At 50.3% G+C, this 27,629-nt stretch overlaps 1 protein-coding gene across 1 annotated transcript; it reads right to left on the bottom strand.

Moving 5' to 3' along the window:
• On the bottom strand, positions 1–27,540 carry PKD2L1 (polycystin 2 like 1, transient receptor potential cation channel). Its single transcript, XM_029912875.1, has 15 exons — positions 27,246–27,540; positions 20,261–20,374; positions 17,009–17,136; positions 15,707–15,960; positions 13,748–13,972; positions 12,378–12,606; positions 11,833–12,003; positions 10,368–10,549; positions 6,593–6,713; positions 5,452–5,550; positions 4,286–4,407; positions 2,613–2,730; positions 2,223–2,359; positions 895–1,042; positions 1–219 (listed from the first exon to the last, which is right to left on the bottom strand). Exons 1-15 carry the CDS (start codon positions 27,538–27,540, stop codon positions 1–3), a joined length of 2,562 nt encoding a protein of 853 aa, XP_029768735.1.
• Positions 27,541–27,629: the final 89 nt, after the last annotated feature.

Genomic DNA, 27,629 nt, shown 5'->3' on the forward strand with positions numbered 1-27,629 from the left:
TCAGAAGTGCACGTTAGACTGAGGCCGGGTGTTCTTGGGCGCCTGAGAGCCCGGTAACCCCGACTTGGGCAGGTTGGGGTAGATACTGTTACCATTTTGGGGAGAGCTCCCATTGAGGTTGCTTCCCAGCATGTGCTTTGTCTGCCAGCCTTCTTGGTTTTCCTTCACCAGTGGGTCTAGGTTCCGCTGGAGCAGTTCTTCCTGGCTGGGCTGTTCCTCCTGTTACAGAGGAAAGGAATGGACGTTTGCACTGTCAACAATTTACCAAGAACACTACCAAAGGCTCCATCTCCACAGTTGGAGAGAACCTGGGCCATGCACTGATTGGGCTGCGCACTTTCATTGGGGTCTCCTCTCCAAGCCCCATATACCTTCCATGGGCCACCAACGGCTTGCGGATTAGCCTCATCAGAGTCTTTTTTAAAGGTGTGCAATTCTTTTCTGCAAAATGCTGCTTGCAAGAATGTCGCACAAATGCACATTTCCAAGGGAATACTCAGGCAAATGTCTATTCACTGGAGCATTCCCAGCAGCTGTGTTCACATGGCCATGCTGAGAGTCCTTTGTGGGTTTGGCAGTGGTACTGAAAGTGCTCCGCAGTGGAGAGAGGTCTGTGTACAGGTGATAATTAATGGGCCAGGTGCCATTAGTGGATGTGGTCTGGGCACTGGGGTTGGAACCCTGCAGGCAAGAGGTTTGGTGTCACATCGACCCTTAACGCAAAGGGCTTGTTCTTTCAAAGCGCTGAGCACTACTATAGGAGCAGAGCCTGGAAAACAAGCCGCTAACTGACCCAATGCATTCAGGCAGGGAGAGACCCCCCAGGTCAGTCGGACGGGGACATGGCCTGCTTGCCGGGGAGCTGGCTGGGGTGTCGGTCTGAGGACAACTGACCTTGCTGATGTTGTCGAGCAGCTTGCCCACCAGGTCTTTCCTCTGCAGTTTGTTTCTCTCCAGCGCCTCCAGCTTGCTCACCACTGAGTCGATCTTGGACACGATGCTGCCGATGGAGTGCTCCAGCTGCAGGACCCGTCGCAGAAGGCTGCGGAAGAGAGCACGAGCCCTTGTAAACCTTCCCCTATGACACAGGACAGGGTCAGCAGCAGAGAACATACAGAGCCTGGCCAGATCCCCCATGGGTGTCAGCTGGCGGAGCTTCAGCCCAGTCAATGAAGCTCTGCTGATTTATACCAGCTGAGGCTCTGGGCCTGCGGCTATGCTTTCAGCTGTGGTTAGGGATCATGCTTAAGACAAATTATGTCCCAGGCAGGTTAACCACTGGCCAGGTAATGTGGATGGGGCCAAGCTATTTCCCCACGTGGTTAGGTGAGCCTCCCAGAGCAGCCTTGTCCTGCTCCAACCTCTGTCTCAGTATGGCCCTACATGCCTGGCCCAGGATCCTGCCTGCTGTGGCAGAACCAGGATCTCTGGACTCTCCGTGTTGTGCGTTAAGCCCTAGACTGTGCTCCCTCTTTGGGAGAAATAGTCCTGCCCTGCCTACATCCTCACGCCTGACGAATAAGGGCCAGATCCTCAGCTGCTGTAAATCAGGGTCACTCCTACACAAATCCTTCTGGTTCCACTGGCTGAGGGTGCCCATTCCACCCTCTGACCTGAGATCTGGGTCTGTAGCATGACCCGCCCTTGCAGAAGCAGCAGCTGGAGAGATTATTCCAGACACATAGACTCATAGACTCATAGACTTTAAGGTCAGAAGGGACCAATATGGTCATCTAGTCTGACCCCCCGCATGATGCAGGCCACAAAAGCTGACCCCCCCACTTTCCCTTAACTCTGCTGTTGAAGTCTCCAGATCGTGATCTAAAGACTTCAAGTCGCAGAGAGTCTTCCAGCTTGCGACCCCTGCCCTATGCTGCGGAGGAAGGCGAAAAACCTCCAGGGCCACTGCCAATCTACCCTGGAGGAAAATTCCTTCCCGACCCCAAATATGGCGATCAGCAGAACCCCGAGCATACAGGCAAGATTCTCTTGGCCAGGAAATTTCCCAGCAAGGTGTTCACAAAATAAGCGAACTCCATTACAAAAGGGGCCGGATGCGGCCTGGGCTTTCTGTGCGCGGTGGGAAAACAACATGACTAGATCACGCTGGAAAGGTTTCACACCCGTGAGGCACAGGTGGATGTGGCTCCATGAGGGGGCAGGGCAGCAGGAAATCAAGCCCTTTGCTTTCAGACACTGGACTAGCACCAGCAGTGACCCACATTTGGAATTCTTCCTCAGACACCCAGGTGGACTTATTGGCGTGATTGTTCTTTGCATCCGCAAGGGTCAGATTCTCATCCAGTTTGTTATCACCGTAGGATTTGCCCAAGTTTTCAATCTCTGCATTCAAAGCAACCTAGAAGACAGAGAGAGAGACATACACACATGGAAAGCTGGATTGTAGTTTTGGTCAGACTTACCAGGGTATATTTAATACATAACAACACAGGCTGTCAAAAAACTCATCTTCCCTTGCAGCGTATGCAGAGATGCAGACATGGCACCCACTTATTTTACATGCCTGCCCCAGGATCAGGACCCAAGGAATTTAGGAGATTGAACTGTGTCAAAAAAGGGTTCCCTTCTCAGCCCACACCCCCATCCTTTACCCTTTTCTCCTCTAGGTCATGCCTCATTCGCTTCTGTTCCTCTTCATCAAGGATCTGGTTACCGTCTTTGTCAAATCTGGAAAAGGCTGCTGTGATCTCATGCTCGGCATGACCCAGCCTAAGACAGGAGGCAAAGAGAATGGATCCAAGAAGACACAAGGCAGAGCAGTTCAGTATGTTACCAGATTCTAAACCAGGGAGTGTCACTGGGGTACCTGCCTTGGGATAAGAGCAGCACATTGTGGGTAAATGCAGGTTAGAAGAACCAGAGCTGGGTGGCATTTTATGTCAGGAACTTTTTTTTATTTGGCAAAAAAACGCAGATTTGACAACACCCAAAATGTTTCAAGAAGTCGTGTCTGTTTTGCCAAATTGTGGTGGGGAAAAAAAATCTGAAAAAGTTGCAGTGTTTTGTTTTGACATTTTCCAGATGAAACTTTTTGATTTTTTGGGGTCAAAATGACTGTTTGGAAATGTTCACATATTATAGGTTTTTTTTTTTAAATGTAAAAATGTGAAATCCAAGCCAAATTTTCTTCAACCTTCTGATTTGCTCAAAAATTTGAAGTTTTGGGTCAACCCAAAATAATCACCTGCCCCAGTTTTTCAGAACTGCCTGTGAGCTGAAAAATCCATTATTTGCACAGCTCAAATGAGAGCCACAACCCAAAGTCAGCGAAACAGGAATGAGAATGGCAGCAAAATCCCATTTATTATGCAGCTTTAAACAGAGGGGGAAAGGAAGGGTTTGCTGGTGAGAATTTAACGCTGGACTTTTCCAGTGCCCGGAAGTGAGCTAACTGCTTCATGGGGAGCAGGCTGAAGAGCTTAGAGTCTAAATTCATCAGGTTAATTGAAGAGAGGTAGTGAGGTAATAGCTAATGGGGGTAGCAGAGTGAGCTCTGGATAGGCCGGACAGATCAAGGCAATGTGGAGAGTCAGGGGAAGCCAAGGCTGGAGAAGCAAGGTGAGTGGGTGGGGGAAGAGGTGGCTAGAAGGTTGGGCAGATCAGGTTGAGATGGTCCACATGGACGACACTGAAAACCAGCATGGCAAGCTTGAATTAGCTGCCATGCTGGCTGAGGAGCAAAGGGAGGTGGTAGTGGATATGGGCTCATGTGAAAGTTGTTATGTTTCCTGTACATAAAAGATGCAATAGGTAGCTCTCTACCTAGATTTACTGCACATTAAGGAAAACAACAAAGAAAGAACAAATGTAAAGAGCCCATGAGAAAGAGACTGTGCCATGCTTTATAACGTTCTGCATCTGAACTGACACACAATGAGGCAGCTGCCTTCCACCACCTCACCCCACTCCCCAGCAGGCAGGGATACTCCTCTGCTTGGAAAGGCACAGGACACAGACACAACCCAATCATCTCTCAGATACAGAGCTGGCCCATGCATCATAGCACAGCCCTGCTAGCTTCTGGAGCCATCACTCTGCATTGCCTGGTGTTTAGAGCTGGATCCGCAGCCAGTCTGAATCAGTGCAGCTCACGCTGATTTACATCGGACAGGGATCTGGCCCTTAAATGACTAGGGTTTAGAAAGACCAAGGGAAGGGCACGTCTGAGCATTGCAGCAGAAATGTAACGAACGTTAGGGGAAGCTCGCAAAGAGCGAAGCAGAGTCGTTCTGGGAAATCAGGGCCCTGTAACTGACCAACTTACTCTTTCAAACTGTTCTTAAAATCCTCAAACTCTAGCTCCTTTGTCCTATTCTGGAGAGCCTTCTGAACGTCCGAAATCCGCTCTTTCTTCAACTTCAGCCTCATCAGCGTCTTGTGGTAGCCCTGGGGTCAGAGATGCCCATGGAGGTTTAATGGAGATGCAGGGCAGACAGAAGCAAAGCAGAGATAGCTGTAAAACACTGCACAGGTGCCAGATGATACAGGTAACACTGGGATATGTTAGTCTTGCGTGTATGCAAGACTTTCTTCACTGACTGAGCCACCTTCCTTCCCAAGCCAGAAGCATCACTGCCTAACACAGAGCTCCAGCGGGGGCAGACTCCTCACACCTCCTACGGCCTCAGCTAGGGGAGGCTTCCATCTGATTCGGCTGGGAGAGCTGCAGCTGCTGATGGGCAGTCATCCAAGTCAGGGTCTTGACTGCGATCACTCACAGGGTGCCCGCCCAGTGCAGACACTGCATAGGCAGAAAGGGGCACCACTTCATTGATTCCAATGGTGGGGAGGATGGTTCTGCCCAGGTGGAATCTGAATAAGACCTCAGGATTTGCCCCCCAGGGGAGAACCCTGCTCACATCAGCTGTCTGCCCCTTCCCCTGGCTCTGATCAGAGGGCATCACGTCAAGGCTATCTGGAAACCTTTTGACTGCAGTTGGGCACTGGAGGGAAGGTGGTTTTGGAGCATGCCTGCCTGCCCTTGTCTGAGGAATAAGTTTCTCTTGGCCCCTTTCTACAGTCCCTGTTTCCACTGCCAAGCTTCTCTTTCACTTGGGTGGAAGAAAACAACCTGTCCTTTGGAATGAAACAAACGTGCTGTGGATTTCGGGACGTGGCCATAAGCATGCTACACAGGAGAGAGAGCAGCACTGGTGGCAGCTATTACTTGGGAATTTGGGAGTCTGGAGGGAGAGAGGCTCAAGCCACAAAATGCAGACCCAAAGTTCAGGGACGTTGGGAGTTTGGCCAACAGGGCCAGCCATGTTTGGATCCAGATGTGGAACTCCTCCTGCCCCCCAGGACGGATCTGGAGGCTTGGCGGAGGCCCCTCTCTAGTACATTTCATGTGAATTTGGGACCTGTGGTGCTGCATTCACTCTCTGGTGTGTTAGGACAAAGCGAGCTGGGGGTGATGGGGCTCTATACAACCTGCTTCAGGATGTCTGAGAGCTGCAGCTCGTTCTTCTGGTTTGAAAGCTCCTCCTTGACTTCTGAGTAGGTGTCGTTGATGATGGCCAGGAACATGTTCTAGAGAAAGGAGAAACTAGCTGAAGCAGACTGAGCCATGTGGCCTGCCTGCGCCAGTTCTTTTTCTCCCTTACGGCCCCGGGGTGGTGGCAGTGTTTCGGGGAGGGGAGGACAGAAGGAGCAGTTTGTAAGTGACTTTCCATGGTCAGACAGCAACACTGCCTCTCAGCACAGTATCTGTCAGTGGGGATCAGACAAACAGGAAGCCGTTCCCACCCGGTGATGCTCCCACTGAAAACACAGGGCCCGGGGCGAGGGGACAATGACCATAGACCAGCACAGTGCTCTCTAGAGAGGAAGGAGACTCGTGCTTATGGCACTGGATTAGGACCCAGGGCATCCAGATTCAATTCCAGACTCTGCAGGATTCCCTGTGTGGCGTTGGGCCCAAATCCACAAAGACATAGGCACCTCAGCCCTGCGATGCACGAAGCCCCAACTTAGCTGCCACCTGACCTTGCTGGTGCCTATGTTTCTGCCTCTGGGTGTGCACACTGCTGGTGCAGGCAGGTGCCTGGGTGCCATTCTTACATCCAGGCCCCAGCGTGAGCCTCAGGCCAGGTGAAGATAGGTGCGTTCCTGCCGATCTCACCTGTAGGGCCCAATCTGATAGGTGTGCCCTGAGCATGCCCAACGCCACACAGAAGGTCTGGGGAGGCAAGGAGCTGGCAGCCTCCCCTAGCACCTTTTGCTCAGTGGTTAGGGCATGTGAGAGACCCTGGTTCAATTCCCCCTCTACCTGCTGAGGAGAAGGGATCTCTCCCCCTGCCCTTGCATAGGGAGCCTAGGCACCCAGCCCAGGGTTCATGGATTCCAGCGATTGCCAAGTCACTTTGGCAATACCCAAGTCCCTTTGTGGATCTGGGCCTGAATCTCCCTGGGCTCCAGTTCCCCATGTGCAAAATGAGCACGTTAATAATGTGCTCTTGTCTGTCTCCCTCTGTATGTCTGTCCACAGGGCCCTGATCTCAGTCTGGTCTGCGCTGCTGCAACGCACAGAACAATAATCTTCATTCTAGGCAGATTAGCCCCTTTCACTTACCAGCAGCACAAAGAAAACAAAGAAGACGTAGGTGACGAAGTAAATGGGCCCCAGCACCCTGTTGGCATTGTCGATGGCATTGTAGTCAAAGTCGCCAAGTATGATCCGAAACTGGGTGAAGCTAGGAACAGAAAGAGCCCAAGGTCAGCACCGCGCCTGCAGTGTATCGACAACACAGCTTGACACGTATTAGAGAGTCATACATTTCGAGACGACTCGCTGGCCGTTTTCATAGGGCTGAGTCCTTGAAACATACTAACCTGCACGCCTTCCATCACGTTGGCTGCCCGTGCATTTCCTGCCTTTCGATTTCTGCATGAGATGGGTCTACTGTACTCACTAGAGCTGAGCATACCATTTGTTCTGCCAGCACGTTAGTGGTTGAGTTTAGCCTCGCTCTGCAGGAGGTGCCCACGCTGCGTTGATCAGCAGGGCGAATGGAGGGCTATGATTGGCCTGAGATTATCAAAGCTGTCTGATGGATTTACGTACATATAATAATAGCCCTGAGCTGCATCTGAAAAGCGTGAGATCTCAGAGTGATTTACAAAGGAGGTTGGTACCATTACCCCCATTTTACAGATGGGGAAACTGAAGCACAAGGCAGGGACATGACCTGCCTAATGTCACCCAGCAGGTCAATAGCAGAGCTGGGAATAGAACCCAGGTCTCCCGAGCCCCAGTCCAGTGCCTCTTCCACCAGCAACGCTGCCTCCCACTGCTTTCCCAAAGCCGGCCTTGAAAATTTCAACCATGGTGATCATGTGTGGTTCTCTCCTCTAGGAACAATATTATGGGATTAGAAGGGTGTAGATGACAGTGTAGCGGGGTGGTCACCCTGCTCCTGCCCTAAGGGGGTTAAAGCAGCCCTGGAGAGGGCTGTGGCAGAGAAATGCTAGGCTGATTGGGGGAAGCAGCTACAGGTGGGGCCACGCCCCAATCAGGCCACAGCTGGCCCTATAAGAGGGCTGAGGGCCAGAGACTGACAGACACACTCTCTCTAGCTTCCTAGAGAGAGGAGAACCTGGCTGCCTGGGAAGCTGAGAAGGGTATCTTGGGTGGAGCAGTGCTGGGGAAGGCCAGAGGGAGCTGGGGAGCTCCAGTCTAGCAAGGCTGCAGGCTGAGTTAAGGGCCCACAAAAGGTACTGGGGCTGAAAAGGGGCAGCCCACAGATAGGCAGAGGCAGCTGGTCCAACCCCCCTTGCCGATGATGAGTGGTTTATAGACTGCAGTCTGCCCCAGAGAGCGGGGGCTAGATGATGACTGGCAGTAGCCACTGAGGCAAGGTGGAGATAGAGGGTTGGGGTTTCCCCTGGGTGGGGAGACCCAGATTCTGGGTTACTGCGAGAGCAGAACCCTGACATAGAAGGGCACCGGGGTCCGGGAGGGACACGGGGGCCAGCGGCAGGCAAGACACCGGCCTGCAGAGGGTGCTCTGGGCTGGAAAGAGTTAATTCCCTGGACGACCAGCAGGAGGCGCTGCACCGGTGAGTCTTCACCCAGCCACAGACAGCAATTAAGGTGCAACTGAGCTGTAGACTGTGGCTCAGAGATTTTGCAACAGGAATGTGATTAGCAATGCTGTGGATGATGTATGAGCCAAAAGACAATTCAGATCAGTCTCCTACAGCTGGGCTTATTGAAGCAACCGACAAGAGGCCAAGTGAGGTCCCATCCAACATGCCACACTAGCCACAACCAGGCAGCCCTGGGTCCCTGACAGTTACAGACAAGGTTTTCCCCTCCCTTGAGGTCTGTGAAATAAAACTCTGCTATGCGCCCCTGAAGGGGGAGTCCATAGCAGTGTTTGGCTATCATGGCATGGCTCTGTGTAAAAAATCCCGTCTACAATTTCAACCACAGGGGGAAGCTTTTCACTAGACATTAGTGTTAAACAGTGGTTCTCAAACTTTTATATTGGTGACCCCTTTCACACAGCAAGCCTCTGAGTGCGACCCCCCTTATAGATTAAAAACACTGTTAAATATATTTAACACCATTATAAATGCTGGAGGCAAGCGGGGTTTGGGGTGGAGGCTGACAGCTCATGACCCCACCATGTAATAACCTTGTGACCCCCTGAGGGGTCCTGACCCCCAGTTTGAGAACCCCTGTGTTAGAATATGACCTTGAAGAGTCAAGTGAAGTAACATGATTCACCTACAATTCCATCCTGTCTAGCATCGTATCATCTGCTCCTGGGTAAGCCCGACTCGAACTGGAGCTAACTGTGAGCAGCTGCTACGATGTTAGAAAACATCTCCATCTACACTGACTGCAAACATCATGTGAATTAACATGACTGAGGTCATGTTCCAACTCAACCTCACGTGCTAGCCAAGCCCACCCCGGAGCCGGCAGTGGCTCAGTGCAAGTCTGCTTGGGGGATTTTCTCCTGTGGCCATGTGGAACTGAGGCCCTCAAACACATTTCACACAGGCTGAGCAGCTGTCCAGTGAGATGGACACAGCTGACAGAGGCCGCTGGCTGGACTGGATTTGGAGTGGAGCCCTAGAGGTGAAAGCTGTGACTTTTGCTTTAAACTAGAAGCCACAGAGTTGGAATCTTCGAGCCACAGCAAGAGGGGACGTAGAAAAGGTGGATGCAAAGGAATCCATTCGGAGGAGTTAGTTTTTCCTAATATAAGTGAAATATCCCACTTCCTCCCTCATTTCCTGAGTAATTTTAATGGGAGTAACCCCTTGGATTTCCAGCTGTAGCGTGGATCAGCAATTTCTCCTCCCCCTTTTATTTAGGGGGTGTGAGGTGGAGGGGATTTACTCTGTGATCACTGGGTCTCTTTCTCTCCCCGCCACACAAACAAGTTCCCAAGCCAAGTTCCCTGCCTAATCCCAGTGGTGATCACCCACACACTGAGCTGCAGGCTGCTGTCACTTGCACCATCCCGGCGTCACGACTGCAGTATGGTTGTATGGGTGTAACTGAGCTGAATTTGCCCTTCTGCACGTCATGTGCAGCACAGATCATCCTGCTGGGGGGGACAGGAAAGAGTTTCTCTCATTTGAATTAGTGCAGTTAGATCATTCATTAATGGTCTCATCCATAACCCTTTGAAGTCAACGGGAGTCTTTCCCTTCTACGGACGTTGGATCAGGCCCCGAGTCTTTCCCTAATCAACGTAGCCAAGAGGCAAGTAACGACCCACCTGCAGCAAAACCCACACAGCCAGGATGCTCAGTGCACACCACCTGGAGCTGGAGCGGAGTTGCTCAGTATGGATCTAGAGGGGAATTTACCCACCGTGCTTGGGTGTACTGGGGCCAGCAGGGCTGGGGAGAGCCAGAGCTGGTTGGAAAATGGATTTTCCGTTCCATGGGGAAGTGTAACATCTCTAAATCTGTTTTCATTCTGCCCTACAAAGTTGAAATCATGAAATTTCCCAAAGATTGAAAATTGCAAACAACTTCAGTTCAGGGCCAACAAAATGGTTCTTTTCAAGAAGGTACAAAAAAAAAGTTTCATTTCCATTAAAGGGAATGCAGTTGATAATTCTGTTGATAACAAATGAGAAGGAATAGGAGTCAGCTCCCTCTCCAAGAGCTGTGTTGGCTCTGCAGGGACTGGCATGCAGTGACAACGGAGGGGTCTCACTAAAACGAGCAGCTGTGACTCTGAACCCACCCAGGGACGAATCTGCTGAGAAGATACTGCCCATTGTGTCTGCACAGAGAAGGACTGCACTTGATGCCAGAGAATGAAAGGGTGGCGGGAAACGGTGAGCGGGGAAGGGAAAAGGAGAGAGAAACACACTTACATGCATTTAATAAAGGTGCTAAAGTTTTCCACTTGCGTCCCAAAGAGAAGGTAGCCCAGCTGGGCGTAGGCAAAGAACACAATGAAGAACATGATGGCAAAACCCAGGATGTCCTTGGCACAGCGAGCCAGCGTGGAGGAAAGCTGGGTCATTGTTTTGTTAAAGCTAATGTACTTGAATATCTAGGGGGAAAAAAGACAGGGGTAAGGTAAGATGTGAACATCTCTCATAGACATGCACACACCGAGTTAATAGTATCACTACAAGAAACAATGCAGCAGGGCAGAAGAGAAGGTAGAGAGGAAGGATGGTCCAATGGTTAGGGTGTCCAGGAGGGAGACTGGGTACAATTCCTGCCAAAGACTTCCTGTGTGACCTTAGGCAACTCACTTAATCTCCCTGTGCCTCAGTTTCCCCATCTGTGCAATGGGGATAGTAGCCCTGCCCTACCTCCCAGGGTGTTGTGAGGATAAATGCATTACAGACTGAGGCGACGAGGGCCAGATAAGCATAGAATACAGAGCCCAACCTGTTGGCTTTGTACCAAAGGCATGTCGCTGCCTGAGTCTGCAATGGTCATTCAGCAAGGTCAGCACTGACTGATGGTCATTATCAGCTGCTGGCTGTTGGGGGACTGATGTGAAAGGAGCTGGTTGTCTCAGCCCAGCTCCTAATGTGTCCATGTCAGGAAAATCACCACAAAAATCGGCTCCAATTATCATTCTTCTTGACAACGTTAGCAGAGGTGCCAAGATCAAGTGGGTCTGGAAACTGGCCTTCCCTTTTGTCCTAGAGGGGGTCCTAGCAGGGCAGTGTCGGGCTGTTCGGAGAAACTTTCTGTGCTGTGCGGCTTGTCTGCTGTGCGGATAAGACGACGTCTCTCCAGGGCTGTGGATACGGAGCTTTCCAGGAGCACTGCGCGCAGAAGGCTGGGCTCCGATTTCTCCATCCAGCCCCCGCCCGTGGGAATTGGCTTTTCTAATGGGCAGATTTCGAGTGGGGATTTTTTGGGGGTGGGGGGAGTCTTAACATTTAATTTTTTACAAAAATAAAATTGAAGGAAATTTCAAAAGCAAAAGTCGTTTCGAATCGAGACGCGAAACCTTTTGTTGCAAAACAATTGGAATTAAACATTTCCACTTTGTGGGATTTTTTTCTGTGGTGTTGGGATAAAATTACGTGGTGCTCAACACCATAACGTCCCATTTTCTATGCCACAGCTCCCAGCTCACCCCATCTCTCCAGAGCACAGACTCCGTGGTGTGCAGGGCTTCCATGCGGAGAGCAGGACCCGAGGCAGAGATATTCCTCTCCATTAGCCTGCCCCATTCCCACCTGCATTTGCTCCTCTTTGTCCACACCAGGGGAGGGGAGATTAGAGCCCCTGAAGTGAACTGTGGCCCGCTGGGTTCTTTCCCCACATGCTGTTCAGATGGCAGAGTCTCTCACGGAGCCCATGCGGTACCTTAATCCAGGCAAAGAACAGGTTGACTGCGTTCATGTTGTTGTACTGGGTCTGCCAGAAAGCCAGGAACTCAAAGTCTGCATAGATGTCAGGGTGCCTCAGCAGCTCTCCCATCAGCCTGTTCACCTCGATGGTGCGAAAGATGTGGAACACAATGGCAACGATGGACAGCTGAAAAGAGGAAACAGCCTGCGTTACCGCTGGGCCTCCAGGTTCACTAGGGACTGGGGCTAAAAACATCAGAACTCCTTGGTATTGGTCCATGGGGCTATTCCCCTGGAGGGACTGGCAATACAGGTGGGTGGTAGGAAGACACTGGCTTAGCCCCTCATCCAGCCAAGCACGTGCTCAAGGGGGAGATCTGCCAAGGCACCGAACTGCTATTGAAAGTCACAGCCTTAGTGCATGCGATTGTCTCCTTCTAGCGGTTCAGTCTGAGATTAGGGCAAAGGTCTGGGCCAGTTCTGGTTTTATCTGGGCCAGTTCCCCTGCTCTTAACTTTCCTTTTGCTTTTCCATCTTTGCCCCACCTCCACCCCCGCTTACCAGTATGACCACTACATCCAGGATGTTCCAGACACTGGTGAAGTACTGGAGCCTGTGGATGCGCAGCTCCAGAATCTCCTCCACCACGTAGTAGAAGATGAAGATGCAGAAAATGATCTCACAGGCCACAATGAAGAAGTCCCAGGTGCTGACATATCGGATGAGCTTCACCGTGCGGATTTGCCAGGAAGGGATTGCACCACCGGTGGCTGGAAATTCAACTACTAACCTGGAAGGCGAGAAGGAAACCCAGAATGACCATGAGACTGTTGTATGTTCTTGAGATGCACTGGGCTCATCCCCTCCTTCTGATGCACCTGCCAACCCAGGGGCGTGGGAGAGTCAGGCACATATATATGGCTTTTTCAATCATCTCCGCTGCCTCGCTGCGCATGGAGAAGGGAAGCAGGGACCAGTGAAATGCCGGTGGTTATTGTGGTAAGATAAAGGCTCCTTATTAACCATGTGGCAGCTACCAATAATACTGACGCTCAGATCCTCAATGGGCATTCAGTCCCTAAACACCTGTGAAGACCGGGGCCTGAGTCCCTAGCCTGGGTGGGCCCAGACTTTCAAAATGGCTCCACACGCAGCAGCTCCCATTGCTCCCAGGCACTGCCTCTCACGAGGGATACGTACAGCACCTAGCACAGTAGGGCCCCAATCTGATAAAACGAGGAGCTGCTGGTCTGTTGGAGGGAGTGGGATCTGGGCAGGTGAAGGATCTCCTGGGGAGACTGGACGAGAACGTAACAGGAGTTTATTTGGATTGTGTCCAATTTTCATCTGAATAATGGATTGTTTACTTATTGCTGACCAGGGAGCACTTCCCTAGCAGTGCTTTACCACCAGCTACGTGATACTTCTCCTTAGGCAATAGTTACATTAGGGACCCATAATTCTGCCTGCCCCGGGCCCAGCCACCAGGAAGAGATTTAGCTCGGTTCATCGTACACACAGTGATCTATTGCGGGTCTTTATGGTGCTTGAAATCACGGCAGTAGCTGGCATCAAAGGTGACGGGGCTCAGGGAAGGAGATGTCACCCCCTCCTCAAAAGTCAGAACTCATGCCTCCTCCATCCCTTCTGGTTAGAGAGGACTGGGAGCCAGGACTCCTGGCTTCTCTCCCCAACCCGGCCTTTAGCTCATTATATGACCTAGGGCAAGTCACTTAATGTCTCTGCTGCAGGCTCGCAGGACAATAAGGGCCTACCCCACAGTGGGGCACAGGGGCTGAATTCATTAATGTGGTAAAGTGCTTGGAGAGCCTTGGATTAAAGGCATCAAGGAGGGCAGGGTGCGAATGTCATGTTTTCAGTGCTATGTGGTGGGATTGATGACAAAAGGGTCTCCACTGCTCTCCACCTACCTCAGCACGCAGAACAGGTTGATGTTTGCGTTATACACCGAGAAGTCAATGAAGACCACCCGGGTGCCCCGGTCCAGCCACAACTTCTCCTTCAGGACTTGCAGGGCTTCTGCACTCTCCTCCCGGGTGATCTTGAGGTCTATGTAATATCCTCCCCCGCTATAGCTGGTTAGTCGACCCCAGTGGGACGAGCCGCCCAGTTCTTCCTCAGAATGGTACTTCCACCTGCACAGGGAAATCCACAAGCCACCTTTGAGAGGCAACGTGACCCAATGGCTAGGGCACAGAGTTAGGACTCAGGGGACCAGCTGTCCCACTGGGTGGCCTGGGGCAAACCACTTCTCCTCCTGTCCTTTGCCGCATTGGAGTATTTTGACTGTAAGCTCTTCAGGGCTGGGGCTGTCTCGCGTTATGTTGCTATCTGGCGCCTAGCACAACAGGAGCCCCCAATCACAGCCACTGCTACAAGACCTTGGCCGTCACAGGCCTAGCCACGCCACTGACCCCTGCTGGCCTTTACCTGTCACCTTTCTCAGGGTGGAATCATGTGATTCTCCCATGCTCAGACTGGGCCCTGGCCGCAGTCCCCTGTGATCACCCTCGATTAGGCAGCAGGCCTGATTTATCTTCAGCGCCTGCCATTCTATTCCCTCCAGCAGCAATGACAGTGGTGCTGCCCAGTGACCAGGCAGCCTTCTTTAAAGCAAAGTATGATTTAGGTAGAACTACAACATTATAGAGAGAACAGACTCGAAAACAATGAACAGACGATGCGCGTGTCCAGCGTGCCAGGGATCTATTCATCTTCCACACGGGGACCTTGGCAGAGCTAAGCTTCCAGCAGAGCCACACAAGACTGTTCAGGTGTGCGTGATAGTCTTTTCCTGTCACTCACAAACCAGTTCTCCCCCCGACCCCTCCCCTTCAGGGAGAGATTTCTTTAAAAACTGTCAAGTCCTTTTGATCACTCTGCTTCCCAAAGACCAAGTTACTTTTTAACTGTGTCTGGCTCACTGACTTGCTAATCCCAGCACTGGCAGAACAAGCCTCGCAACTGCTGGAGACAGGATATAGAATCCCCAAAACTAATAGTTTCCCCCTTTGTCTTGTAATTGCCCTGCGAGTGTTTGCTCAGAGGTTGCTTACCAGGGTCCATTGAGTGGCTTCCCTGCTTGTTTCTCCCACAGTCTTAAGGTAGAACAATGCATTCAGACAGGCAAGTCTCATAACCCCAGTATACAGCAAGTTCACCTTACTGACCTAGTCACATACAGTGTTAATCAAAATGATCACATCTCAATATTCTCTGACTATAACATGGCAACTCCACAACCAGTATCCTAATATGAACCAAGGGTGAGGAAATCAGACAGTCTAATAGCAGGTGAACTTCAAAATGTTTTGCAGGTTTGGTTCAGTTCAGATAAACATCCAGAAGTCCCAGTTCTTAACTGAATGATCCTAACATCTGGGGTTGGGCTAAGAACAGGCTATCAAGACCTATTGGACTTGGTTCTTTCTCATGGGTCACAGATATTATAGGGGAAGTAGGGGGTTTTGTGCCCTCACTGCATCTGGTCCAAAAATATTCTCTCCCAGGACTGTCTCTTCATCAACTTAAACTACAAATACAAGAGTCTCAACCCAAGCTTTCTTCTGAGCATGGCAGTTCCTAGGGTTTTCCCCAGCAGGAACCTCTTCTGCTCCAGCCTCAGAGAGACACTGAAGCTTTTTTAATATCCTTGGTCTGGAGCCAATAGGACCCACCTGGTCTGGCTGCCAGTGGGAGTCAGAGGGAAAGCACTCTGCAGGCCTACACGGGATTCTCACCCCCAACATCCTGTTACCCATGGGACTAGCCTTTCACATGGTATTTTAGCAAAAGTTGGCCAAAGTTCCGGCAAAAGTCAATCAAAGATTTTCCAGTGAAAAGGAGTTTGGTCAGAGGGGCACACTTACGCAGTTCCATTGATGAGCCCGAAGGAAACTCTTTCCTCCTTGTCCTCAGAGTACACATCATAGCAACCTGAAATGTCCTCCTTAAAGTTGTCATGCACCACACATGAGTTGTTCTTCACCTTCAGCTGGCGCAGACGTGGGACACCGAGCAGCAGATTCTCATAGTAGATGTAGGACTGGGTGTTGTGAGCTAGTGACTCATTGTTGTACCATTTGGTCCAGTACAAGCTATCCAGCAATGGGCCTTGGGCATACTGCAAAAGAAGAGGAATCAGGCATCTGGCTCAAGACAACTACCCAATGGGATGCCCCTGAAAGCTGCGGGGACTTGTCACAACCAGGTGTCAGCTTGTCATGACGCCCTTGCCCTCCCCGTATTGGTGTATCGTGGCTAGATGGAAGGGGGATGCCTTTAGAAAAGGGGAGGATGGGATGGAAAATGGTGAGCCAATGCCCAAGTGCAGTGGGAGAAAGGCAAATCCATAGCTCATGGTAGGCTTTTAAATGGCGGAGACAGAAAAAGGCAACTCGTTACAAGCTATTTCTTGCTGTCTGATCAGCACAAGAGGTCGTGGTGTCTCGCCAGCATTCATGCTGCTTGTGCCATATCATTTCTCAGCTTGTTCTTTAGCAGAAATCCGATGGATCCTATGCACCTGTTCCATCATTATTCATTACTCTGATGAAAGCTGCAGGGACTTACAATCAAATTCCCTCAGGAGTCTACGTAGGCTGAGAGCCAGGGCCTGATTTTCACACCAGTTAGGCATGCAGTTATCACACATAAATCAGAACGTGCTTCTTGTTAAAGCACTGGAGAAAGACGCAGAAGCTCTAGGTCCAATTCCTAGCTCTGCCACAGACTTCCTGTGGGACCTTGGACAAGTCACTTAGCTTCTCAGTTCCCCATCTGTAAAATGGGGATAATAGCACTTCCTTTCTCCCATCTTTTGTCTGTCTTGTCTATTTGGGTTGCAAGTTCTCTGGGGCAGGGACTGTCTCACCGTGTGTCTGTACAGCGCCTAGAGGGATCTCAGGGCCTCTAGGCAACACAGTAATGGAAATAAATCCTGTGCTCAAATAGCTAGATATGGCTGGTGAATTTTGTGTGTGCAAATGAGAGTGAAATTTCTACTGTTCACACAGGAAGGGAACTAAAATTAACAGTCACAGAAGTCAATCAACAGGCAGAAGCAAATGGAGCAACAACACACTGCCCAGAGGGACATGGGCCAGCACAGGGCTCAGTGTGGGAAGATTTCCATTTCCCAGAACCTGGGGACTGTACTTGGTTGTACTCACCCCCCAGAACTCAGCCATGCTCCCAATGGACTGGAAGGAGACCCCGCTGTCTGAAGGGGTGTGCAGGAAGAGGTCGGACATCACTTTGGTGTAGTAATAGGCATTTGTACTGGTCATTCCATAAGTCACTAGGAGAAAACAGAAGAGAGGGGGATGGTTCCCCTTGCACATGAATATTAGAGACTAACATTAATATCAGCTCTACCTTAGCAGAGGTGAGTTTGGGAGGAAAGAGGAGAGAATGCAGAAGGAAGAGAAGAATTTGATGCTCAGGGACTCTCCAAAGTCCTCAGCAAAAGTATTTCTGAATTCAGAGGGGCCTCTCTCACTGGGGATGAAATCTATTTCAGAGCTGCAGTGGCTTGGCTTGCTGGGCTTCTCCAGAGCAGCAGGCTGTATGCAAGCAGCCCAGCTGGACAGTTTTAAAAGGGCCTCCTTTTTACCATACAGAAGCACCTAAACTGAGCTCTTAAAGGGTGACAATGCTTAAAAACAGCAGCAGCCAAGTACCTATCTGCTGTGTGGGCAGGGCTGGGACAGGGCCCAGGAAAGGAAATGGGGGACAGTCACTATTCCTTTCCAGGTCCCCCACCTTGCTCCAGGGACCTGCTCCACCCTCTGACCTGGGAAGTCAACGGGACTCCTTACCTCGTTAGGGTTACACATGCACCCAAGTGCTTTTCTGCACCAGGGGCATAGACATTTAGCACCAGCTGCAGAGGTTCATGGTCTAAGCTTTTTGAGGAGCCAGGGTTTAATCCCTGGTGATGACTAAACTGATGGTGGTTATACGTTGATGAAGAAACCTTGCCGATTACAGCTCTGTTTCTCTCTGCTTACTCATCCACTGTCTTACACAGGCATTTTGCCATGCATAGCCATTGTTCAAGTCCTAGGATTCATATGTGCATAGATTCCAAGGCTGTTCGATCATCTAGTCTGACCTCCTGCATATCCCAGGTCAGAGAATTTCAACCCGTTACCCCGGTATTGAGCCCAAGAACTTGTGCTTGGCTAGAGAGGCATCCAGCCTGGATTTGAAGACTTCAAGGGACTTCCCTTGGTGGGAAGCTTTAGATTAGTATTCACTCAACAAGGATCCAGACCTTTGAGTGGGATCTAACACAAATGACACACGCACACTTCTCTCCCAGGCAAAGAATCAAACACTGCAAATCCTAAGACCTGTCCCTCAATGAAAGGGCTTCCTGAAAAAGCAACCAATGTTCAAAAACTGACTTCTGCATGACTCAGAATAGGTGTGTGTCTCAGTCACACTGGAAGACTGATTGGGATGCCATCCCCCTGTGCCTGAGCGATAACCACCCCGTTTGGTACCTTTGTGTATCTGTTCTGCCACGGGGTGCATGAAATATAATCCACTGCACCATGCAATGCCACAGGTGCTCCTTTGAGATAACAATGAACCTTCCCAAAGCAAACAGCAATTGTTCTGCCCACACAAAGTACATTACTATTCGGTACAGAGCTGCATTAAATCCACCCCCGAGGACAATGTGAGCTGCCATCCCCGTTATCATCCTAACCACCCTTCCAGCATGGCCCATCAAGATTTAAAGGGGAAACGTCAGCTCCCTGCGTGTGTTTGAACAATGTGGCTCAGATTCCAGGAAGCTTTGAGACCTGGCTGTTTGCATTTGTCCTTTGCCCTTACAGAGTTTCCTGGCGCAAATCTGAGGAGGGGCTCTTGTGCAAATCTGCAGTGGCTTGATAGAGGTTAATGGCTAGAGCTTGCGCTGAGGTCTGGGAAGCATGGCTTAAAAGCAGCAGATGACAAGTCACTTAGTGCAGAGGCCTTGTGCTGACGTCTCAGATGCCGAGATGTCTTCTTGGGCAAGTAGCACCTGGGTGTGAGCAGTTACTCTGCAAAGCCATACCTGAGACTCTATGCCCTCATGGGTGTTGTGCTCCCCTGGGTGTGTCGTCAGCACGTCTGTGAGCACACCCCGTAGCTTCTTGTGCTGCAGTTATCTGAGCTGCTCTGATTCTTTCCCAGTGAATTGTGGGAGAACTTGTTGGTCCTTCTGGCTAGATAGAGGGAATCGTGGGAAGGTGCTGAAGGAAGGATTATCAGCATTGCAATGGTTTAGCCTGTGTCCACACTGCAAAGTGAGCGGGTTACCAGCCCACATGAAAGCCTCACTCGGGTTTTAGTCGATAGCCCCGGATGGGGCAGTTAGCTCAAGCTGAAAGCACCACCAAAGTCGGGTGCAAGGGTTTTGTGTGTGGATGGGAGTTAGGGGAGACACCTGGGTAAGAGCCTGGACAACTCTGAAGTGAAGAAATACTCTTCTGCTCATCTTGTGCAGGACTCCTCCGAGATGTGTTCTTCTCTCAGGAGCCAGCTGGTGGGGTTTGCTTCTCTCACAATCCCAGAAAGAAGCATCAATGAATGCACTGGAGTTGTTAGAGTGGGGCAGTGGCCACCAGGATTCCTGGGCTCTCTGCCCTCAATTTGCTGTCTGAACTCAGACACGGCACTTAGGCCATCATTTTCAGAGGTCCTGAGCAACCGCTGCTCCCGCAGAAGCCAACTGGAGATGTGGGTCTCAGCCCTTCTGAAACTCAGACCCCTTAACTACTTACCAACTGGGTCTGGCGGTACTTAACTCCCTTGCAGGGAGCTTGGTGAGGGTCAGGTAATTGTCTGCAGAGGCCATGGGGAATGCTGGATGGACGGTGCCATGGGAGCGTAGAGAATCACCACTAGAGCTAGTCAAAAATACCCTCTCCCCTCCCCTGGGTATATTTTGAACATTTTTCTTCATTTCCCCCCCAAAATTTCCTATGGACTTTTTTTGTCAGTGAAAAACTGACTTGTGAAACCCCCAAACTGTGAGGATTTTTTTGAAAAATTGAACATTTTTTTGAAAGCCAAAAATGTTTCTCTCTCCCCCCCGCCCAACAAAAAAAAACCTGGAAAAGGTCAACTCACAAGAAAATGTGTATGCTGACCATTTTGATGAAAACATTCCAAGCTGTTCTAAAGATTACCAAGATCTGGCCTTGACCAGCTGTGTAATAAATTAGTGTATTTTTCCCTCTGCCGTTACATGATGTTGCTATTTTACTGATTTAGTTAAGAATGTGCCCTCCAGAGCTCTGGGTGCACATACGAGATATTAAACATCCCATAAATTAGAGCCAAGATGTCCAAAACATAAACCCTCCTAAACAGAGTTACACACATAGACACAGACCCACCCTTGAGCCATCCGGACAGCTACTCACGTAGGCAGATATCCACCAAGAAGATGACATAAACCAGCAGCTCTCGCAGAGTGGTCTTTACATACAGCTCTCGGTCTTCAGCAGTATTCTCAGTCAGAGTTGTCCCCCAGAGGCCTATTAAGCATAAAGCAGCACCAGGTGAATTTAGGGTGAGATTGTCAGAGGAGTTAGCTGCTCAATGCCCATAGAAAAGCCCTTGGAAACTGTTGGCATCACAGACCCACTGACTAAAGGGATGCAGCACAAGCAGGGCGGTGAAAGGGTCGCTCATCCCAGCAGAGCATGTGCTCAGCTAGTAGCTGGTCCACATAAGAGGATAAGAATCTACTAAAGTGCCAGCTGAAGGGGATTGTTCCTTTAGCTCAAGTGGTGGACACTCATGCTTTTCATGCTGAAGGGACCTGGTTGAGGCCCTACTTGTTGACAAGTAGGGGCCATCTGACAAGCTTCTCCATCCCATGCTGGCAGCACACCTCAGCCCTGATCCAGCAGGATATGTCTAGTCAGTCACCCTCTCTTCCCTGCTGATAATCACATCCGCATCTGCACCATCAGTCTGCACAACACCACTCCCCTGCCCTCTCAACTGAGCCCCTCGGTGCCTCTCCCCTCCCCCTCTGCCTGTCTCCATCAGGCCCCGTCAGTCCCTCCCTCCTGCCTCCTTCTCTGTCCTCCGCCCTTCCCATCAGGGCTCGGCAAAGGCCGCAGGAGAACGTTCTCCCTGTGTGATGGCCAGCGCACAGGTATGGGGGTTGGCAGGAGGCAGACCAAGCCCCATCAGTCTGAGCGGTGGCAGCTCAGTGGGATGCTGGCCCTGCCAGGTCTCTGTATGTGGAAGAGCAAGTGCCTGGCACAGTGGGAGGAGGGTACCTGACAGGCAGCCTCACATGTTCATGTGATGACACTGGCCATCCAGGCAGGACTTCCCTAGCTGAGCTGCATCCAGGCCGGGTGCTCCAGGGTCAGCATGGGCCTTCCTGTGTCTCTCCAACGACACCCAAAATCTCTGGGCCTGGGCAATGCACAAACCCTGAGGAGCCCATGGAGGAGATGATCCTGAATCAAACACCTTGACCCCACACCCTGGGGCTGCAGGAAATAGAGGCCCAGCTCCTCCACGGATGTCAGTTGATGTGGCTCAATTGACTTCAATGCAATTTACACCCTGGAGGGGCTGGCCCCAAGTTGCTAATTCTGTATCTTGAGCCCCTATGCACTTGACATGGTAGAAGCAGCTCATTGAGCATCGTCTAATGCTTGATCAGGCAGAATGGAGCTTTTTCCTCCAAAGACCCTGACAGCGCGCAGCTAATGAACTGCCTGAGTCCATTAAAGTGCTTGCTCGTTCTCTCTCTAATGGCTCCTTTGTGTGATCACTCAAACTTTCACCCACACATGTCTAAACTTCCACTTGAAAGCCGAGCGGCTTAATCCACATCAGTAATCACAATGGTTGTCACTCCTTTCATATGGTCCCAGCCCTGGTACACACCTGGGGCAGAGAGATGGGCACAGCTCCGCCTGATCAAAGCCTGAACACCCTGAGCGCTCTCTGACAGAAAAAGGATGGGCATTCGCTCCGGAGTGTGCCAACATGGTGCAGTGGCGTGCACTCGCTCCCTGCTGTCCCAGGGCAGCTAAGCAGAGCAGAGAGCATTCTGCTCTGCATCGGCACACGCTGGTCTCTGCCTTTCAGAGCAGCAGCCCAGACAGTTTGCTGTTTGCCTCTCTGGGTCACATGCACTTTGAGACCAGCTGAATTACTGTGCGTGTGAGTGACCCAGTGAGGCAAACATTGGCTTGAGGTGTCTTCAAACCAGAGATGGGTTTCACATCAAAACCCTGCATGCAAACGCCCTTGAGCTATGGGGGTGGAGGAGGGAGTGGAAGCCAAATCTAGAGCCGGAGCAAAATTTCACAGCTCTACCAGGTCAAACAAAACCCAGGATGTGAGGAGCAGCTCAGCCTCAAGGAGGTTATGCACTTAAGGCACTGGAGAGGGATTCAAGGGATCGGGGCTCAATTCCTGGCTGTTCCCTAAACTCTCTGTGTGACCTTGGCCAAATCATTCTGTGCCTCAGTTTCCCATCTCTGAAATAGGGACAATATTCCCTGTGTCTGTCTTGTCTATTTAGACTGCAAGTTCTTCAGAGCAGGGACTGGCTCTTTTTAATGGTACATCTATGCTGGGAGCGTACGTCTCATCAAGCTGGAATTTCCCTGTGCTAGCTCTGATGGAACTAGTGCCCTAAAAACAGGGTGTAGCTGCAGCAGCATGAGTGACAGGACAGCTAGCTGCTCCAATCCCTTCCGAGACCATAGGCATGTACTCAGGGCAGCTAGCCCCTGGGACTGCAGTGGCCACACTCCCTTTTCACTGCGCTAGCATGGGTATGTCTCCTCGAGCTGGGATACCTTCTGTGTTTGTGCAGCACCTGGCACCGTGAGGCCACTAAGCCCTACTGTAACAATCAACAACAACTACCAGGCAGTAAAGGGTTAAAGGGCTGGATCTCCACCATGCAGATGGGGCCTCATCTCACCACCAGCCCCTTGCTTGCTGTCCTAATGTTCTGTTGCACATGTAAAGAGGTGCAATAGGGTCAGCCAGGGCTAGGGTGACTAGATGTCCCGATTTTATAGGGACAGTCCTGATTTTGGGGTCTTTTTCTTATATAGGTTCCTATTACCCCCCACCCTCATCCCGATTTTTCACACTTGCTGTCTGGGCACCCTAGCCGGGGCTGATGTGCATTTCAGTCTGTTCTGGTAACCCACAACAGGTTCCTGTGCGCAGGACGTGGGGTTTGCAAAACACCCCCCCAGACCAGTGTGGGCTGCAATAAGGACTACAGGATTGGTCTTTCCTCTGAGATAGCTCCTGAGTTGCCATGCTGGGCTCTGGATTGCGTTCCAAGTGTCAGTCCCTATATATATCTCCCTTAGCTGCTTCACAGGGAAGTGACACTTAATCATCAATGATTATCAATTGCTTTGAAATCTTTGGATGCCAGAGGCGAAAGGATTACTACAGGTAATGTTAATAACAGGAGCAAATAGAGCTGCGAGGACATGAATACCCTGTTTCCCAAAGGATTGAGATTTTGACATTTGTCTTTGTTGCAATTAGGAACAAACCCCCAAATGCCCAGAAAAAAAATCGTTTCGAGTGGATCAAAATGTTCCGGTTTGATGTCGCCTTTTAAAAATTGTTACATTGTAATGTAGGCTACAAGGCCCCCGTTACAAAAATTAAAGCAAAAGGTCTCTGCAAACTGAAAAATCAAAATGTTTCACTCTGAAAGCATCAAAACGTGACATTTCAACACTGTCCAAACTCTGCCACCCTGCTCTCTTTTCCCCTCCCAGAATGAAATTTTGGCGAAAACCTCTATGGTTCTGTGAAGTGCAATGACTTCCGTGGAAAAGGATGGTGTGATGGAAAATGGACCTGTCGCAGTGTGAGCGTTCAGGAGAAGCCAGCAGGCTGCTTCATCCCTGGAGAACAGGGAATGGAAGCACTTTGCACTGCTCTCAAGAGACCGGACCCTAGCCAATGATCACATCTGTCCTGAGGGGTCCAGTATGGAGCTGTGGCCATGGCTTCGAACACAGGCTGGGGCACAGGCCCTGGGGCTTAAGAACAGGGTAGAAGAGAAAGGATCCCAAAAGCCTGCTACTCACCTCCCCCCAAAACCCATTCAGTCAATGGGCCAGATCCTCAGCTGATGTAAACTGGGACCTCTCCATTGACTTCACTGGAGCTACCTTGCTTCAGCCCAGCTGGGGATCTTGTCTCCCCGGCATCCCAGAACAGGTTGTGCACTGCTCAGTAATTCTTCCGCTATAGCTCCCCTTTCAGCAACACAATACATCTGCAAACACCACCAACAACCATACCAACACTGGGCTCCGGGCGCACTGGACACGGCAGCTGCAATGAGAACGCACGCCAGGGGCCCTCAACGGGGAAAAGCTGAGCTAACTCCCAGGCAGGATGGCGTACGTTCTGGTGCGTGTTTGGGTGGGGAAGTTCAATAACACTGTGCCCGTTTATCAGCTAAGAGATCCTGCAGGAGTCTGCCGATTCTTGGGGCAGTGGGGAACGAGGGGGAAGAGACAGAGGAGTATCAAGGAAAGAGTGGCAGAGGTGGGGAGATAAAGAGGACAAGCTTCTCAGCAGGGGTCAATTGGCACTGAAGTCATTGCAACAACACCGATTTACACCAGCTGAGGATATGGCCCAGAAAAAGAAACATCAAGACAAAGATGAGTGCAATCAAAGAGCTAGGATTTGGAGATTGGCTCAGCTCCTATCCCCAGGGATCTACCTACCCAAGGCTTCCATTAGCACAGCGTCTAAGCACCTCACAATCCTCCCGCTCCCTGGTGGGCAGGTCCACCCTCCCAACGTTGCAGATAGGGAACTAAGGCCTGGAGAGGCGATATGGCTTGCCTGAGTCACCCAGGAAGTATGTCGTAGAGCCTGGAATTGAAACTGGATCTCAAAAGTCCCAGGTTGGCCCCCAAACCACTGGCCCATCCTCCCTCTCTGGAACAAACCCACGTAGCAGAACTCCTTCCCACACGATGTTTGCACTTCAATGTTGTTCTTCAATGACATGGCCTCTCCCCAAGTTTTAAAGCCATCCAAGCCAAGCCTCGACTTTAACCTATGGCTTAGAAAACATACCTTTCCCCAGATGCAGGAAAGTCACCCACCACCTGGCCTGTCCCACTGCCTGGCTCTCCCCCAGACCCTTCTGCCGACTGGAAAGCGGCCGAGATGGCTGTGTCAGGAACTGAGTTCTATCAGGACTTTGTTTTCCCGTGTATTGTATTTTCTAAATAGACTACCCACCTAATTCTCAATTACTGAAGGACAATCTCCACTCATTGATATATTTTGCTTTCCACAACCAAATCCCTGTACAACTTTTCATGAGTGATGTACCCGAGTATTCGGATTCTAATATCTAAACTGCATTGTTAAATCTAGTCACCTAAATTTGGGTTATTGCTGATTATGTACTCTATGTATCATCTAACTTTTAAAAACTAACTTTATATTTGTGGATAATCTAAGCGCTATACCCAGATGTACAGACACTCTTTCCCCAACCTATGTATTATATAATTTTTTTAAACATTAGCTTTAATAAATTTTTTAAAAATTGTTCTCCACACCATCAGCATCCTCCAGGGGGACAGGATGGAAGGAGACTCACGACCAGGCAAGCCCTGCATTATAAGCAGTTTCTCCATGTATAAGGTGCACTGAGAATTAATTAATTAATTAGTATCTGCAAGTGCCGTGAGGAGGCAAAGGGCTTGCTGCAGGTTAAGTGTCATTACTAGACTATACATTAAGGGCTGAGCCAAAGCCCATTAAATCAATGGGAGGTTTTCTATTGACTTCCTCCGACTTTGGATCAGATCCTGATGGCACTGCTCTGTACACGGGTAATCTTTGCATACAGGGGGCAGTAGTGGATTAGTCAGGGAGGGAGGGGAGGACATGATGGTATCATAGGGGTTTTCACTCTCATTTCTTGGACATCAGCGTTACACAGAGATCGTATCTGGAAAGGGATTTTTGTTTTTGAATTATTGATCTCTCGGTTTTCAAGCATCACCCTGTAATTATGTCACAGCGCCCCGAGCAAAGGAGGAGTCCTGTGGGGACTGCAGACCTCAGAATAAAACAAAGTAAATAATGCATTAGCCTACCATCCCCTGTAGGCACATTCCTCCTCTCTCAGCCTCTGTTTCCAGTTGTGCTACTGGGTCAGGGGAGGTCTACATCTCAGCGCTATTGAGGGATGCCATCAGTTGCTCTAGAGACCCAATCCAACTCCTATCAAAATCAGTGGGAAGACTCAATGTGTGTTGGATCTCGCTCTAAATGGCAGCCCAGAAATCTTTGATCATATAAACTATAGACATCATACAGCTGGTCTAGACAAGAACAGGTTAGACAAACACCTGTCAAGGATGCTCTAGATGTACTCAATCCTACCTCAGTGCAGGGAATGGACTAGGTGACCTCTTGGGGTCTCTTCCAGCCCTGCATATCCATGATTTACATGCATGTTACAGTGGGTACATTTGCACAAGGGTTGTATTAGAAACTGTGATTAGAACGCCACAGAATTTACAGTTGGGGGGAAAAAAACTACTAGGTTATGTTGCCAATTCATTGGCCACCAGTGCAGGGTTTTTCCCTACAGTTTAATGCATTCTCCAGCCTGGTGTTTAATTTCTCAACCCATGAGGCTTCACCCCTTTTGCTGGGAGATACTCTGAAATCGACTAGATCCCACTGCCGGGAGCTGCCCCAAGATGCAGCCTAACTTAGTGTTTCTACCTTTTAGCCCCCTTACTGTTCCATCTAGCCCCTTGTGCCAGCCTAAACAATTCCCCTCTCCCTACGTCCCCCCCAGTTATCTTTTAGCAAAGCCATGTACAGTACATATAGCTCTTATTCTCATTCCCTATAGATTAATCCCCACAGCCCAATCGTGTGGTGGCTTTTCATCTTCCAGTTTTATATACATATGTATATATAGGAAGTGTTGATATAGGGGTCACTATTTTCCCCTCTAGAATAAAAAACATCTAGGGAGGGCGTATTGTCTAATTCCTACAGTAGGGGTTTGGAATCAGGATGCCTAGGTTCTATTCTAGGCTGTGACCTCGAGCAAGCCCCTTAGCTTTTCTGCACCTCGGTGTCCCCATCTGTAAAATGGGGACAACGGCTACACCTCAGAGATAAGGCAGGGAGTGTGGGATCAGGGCTCCTGGGTTCTGTCCCTGGAGCTGCCACAGATTCATTGCGTGACCTCAGACAGAACACGTTAGAGGAGTGCTCAGTATGACTATGTGCAGCTTTCCATGTTACACAGCTGCTCTATGGCTCTTGGCTCCCAGGGCTGCTCTTCACATGGGTTTATAAACACATTCTAACCAGACCCCAAAGTTTTACCTCGGATGCATTTGAAGACACAGAAGCAGCACTTGGGCAAGGGTTTCTTCTTCACGTCCTCCGCCTTTTTCCTCTCTTCTTGGTAGGGAAGGGAGTCCCCCAGCTTCTCAATGTTCTCGTAGGGGTTCTCCAGAATGGCCTTGGGGTTGTAGATGGCTTGGATCTTCAGAGAGGCAGAGGGGGAGCCATTGTAAACAGGATTGTCCCACGCTTTCTTCCCCAGGGTCTCTAGCTCGTGCTCCTCCTGGGCTCGAAAGTGGCTCTCAGCTCTGTTGTTTAACCGGGAGGAGCTCATGGCGGTTCACCAGGGAGCGATGTGCTTTTAATTCACTCGCTGGTGCAAACTGCCTGGAGACAGAAATTCGAAGCTGGAGAAGATGAGTA

The sequence above is a fragment of the Terrapene carolina genome, unplaced genomic scaffold (genome assembly GCF_002925995.2).
Source record: "Terrapene carolina triunguis isolate 2854851 unplaced genomic scaffold, T_m_triunguis-2.0 Scaffold310, whole genome shotgun sequence".
Taxonomy (NCBI): Eukaryota; Metazoa; Chordata; order Testudines; family Emydidae; genus Terrapene; species Terrapene triunguis.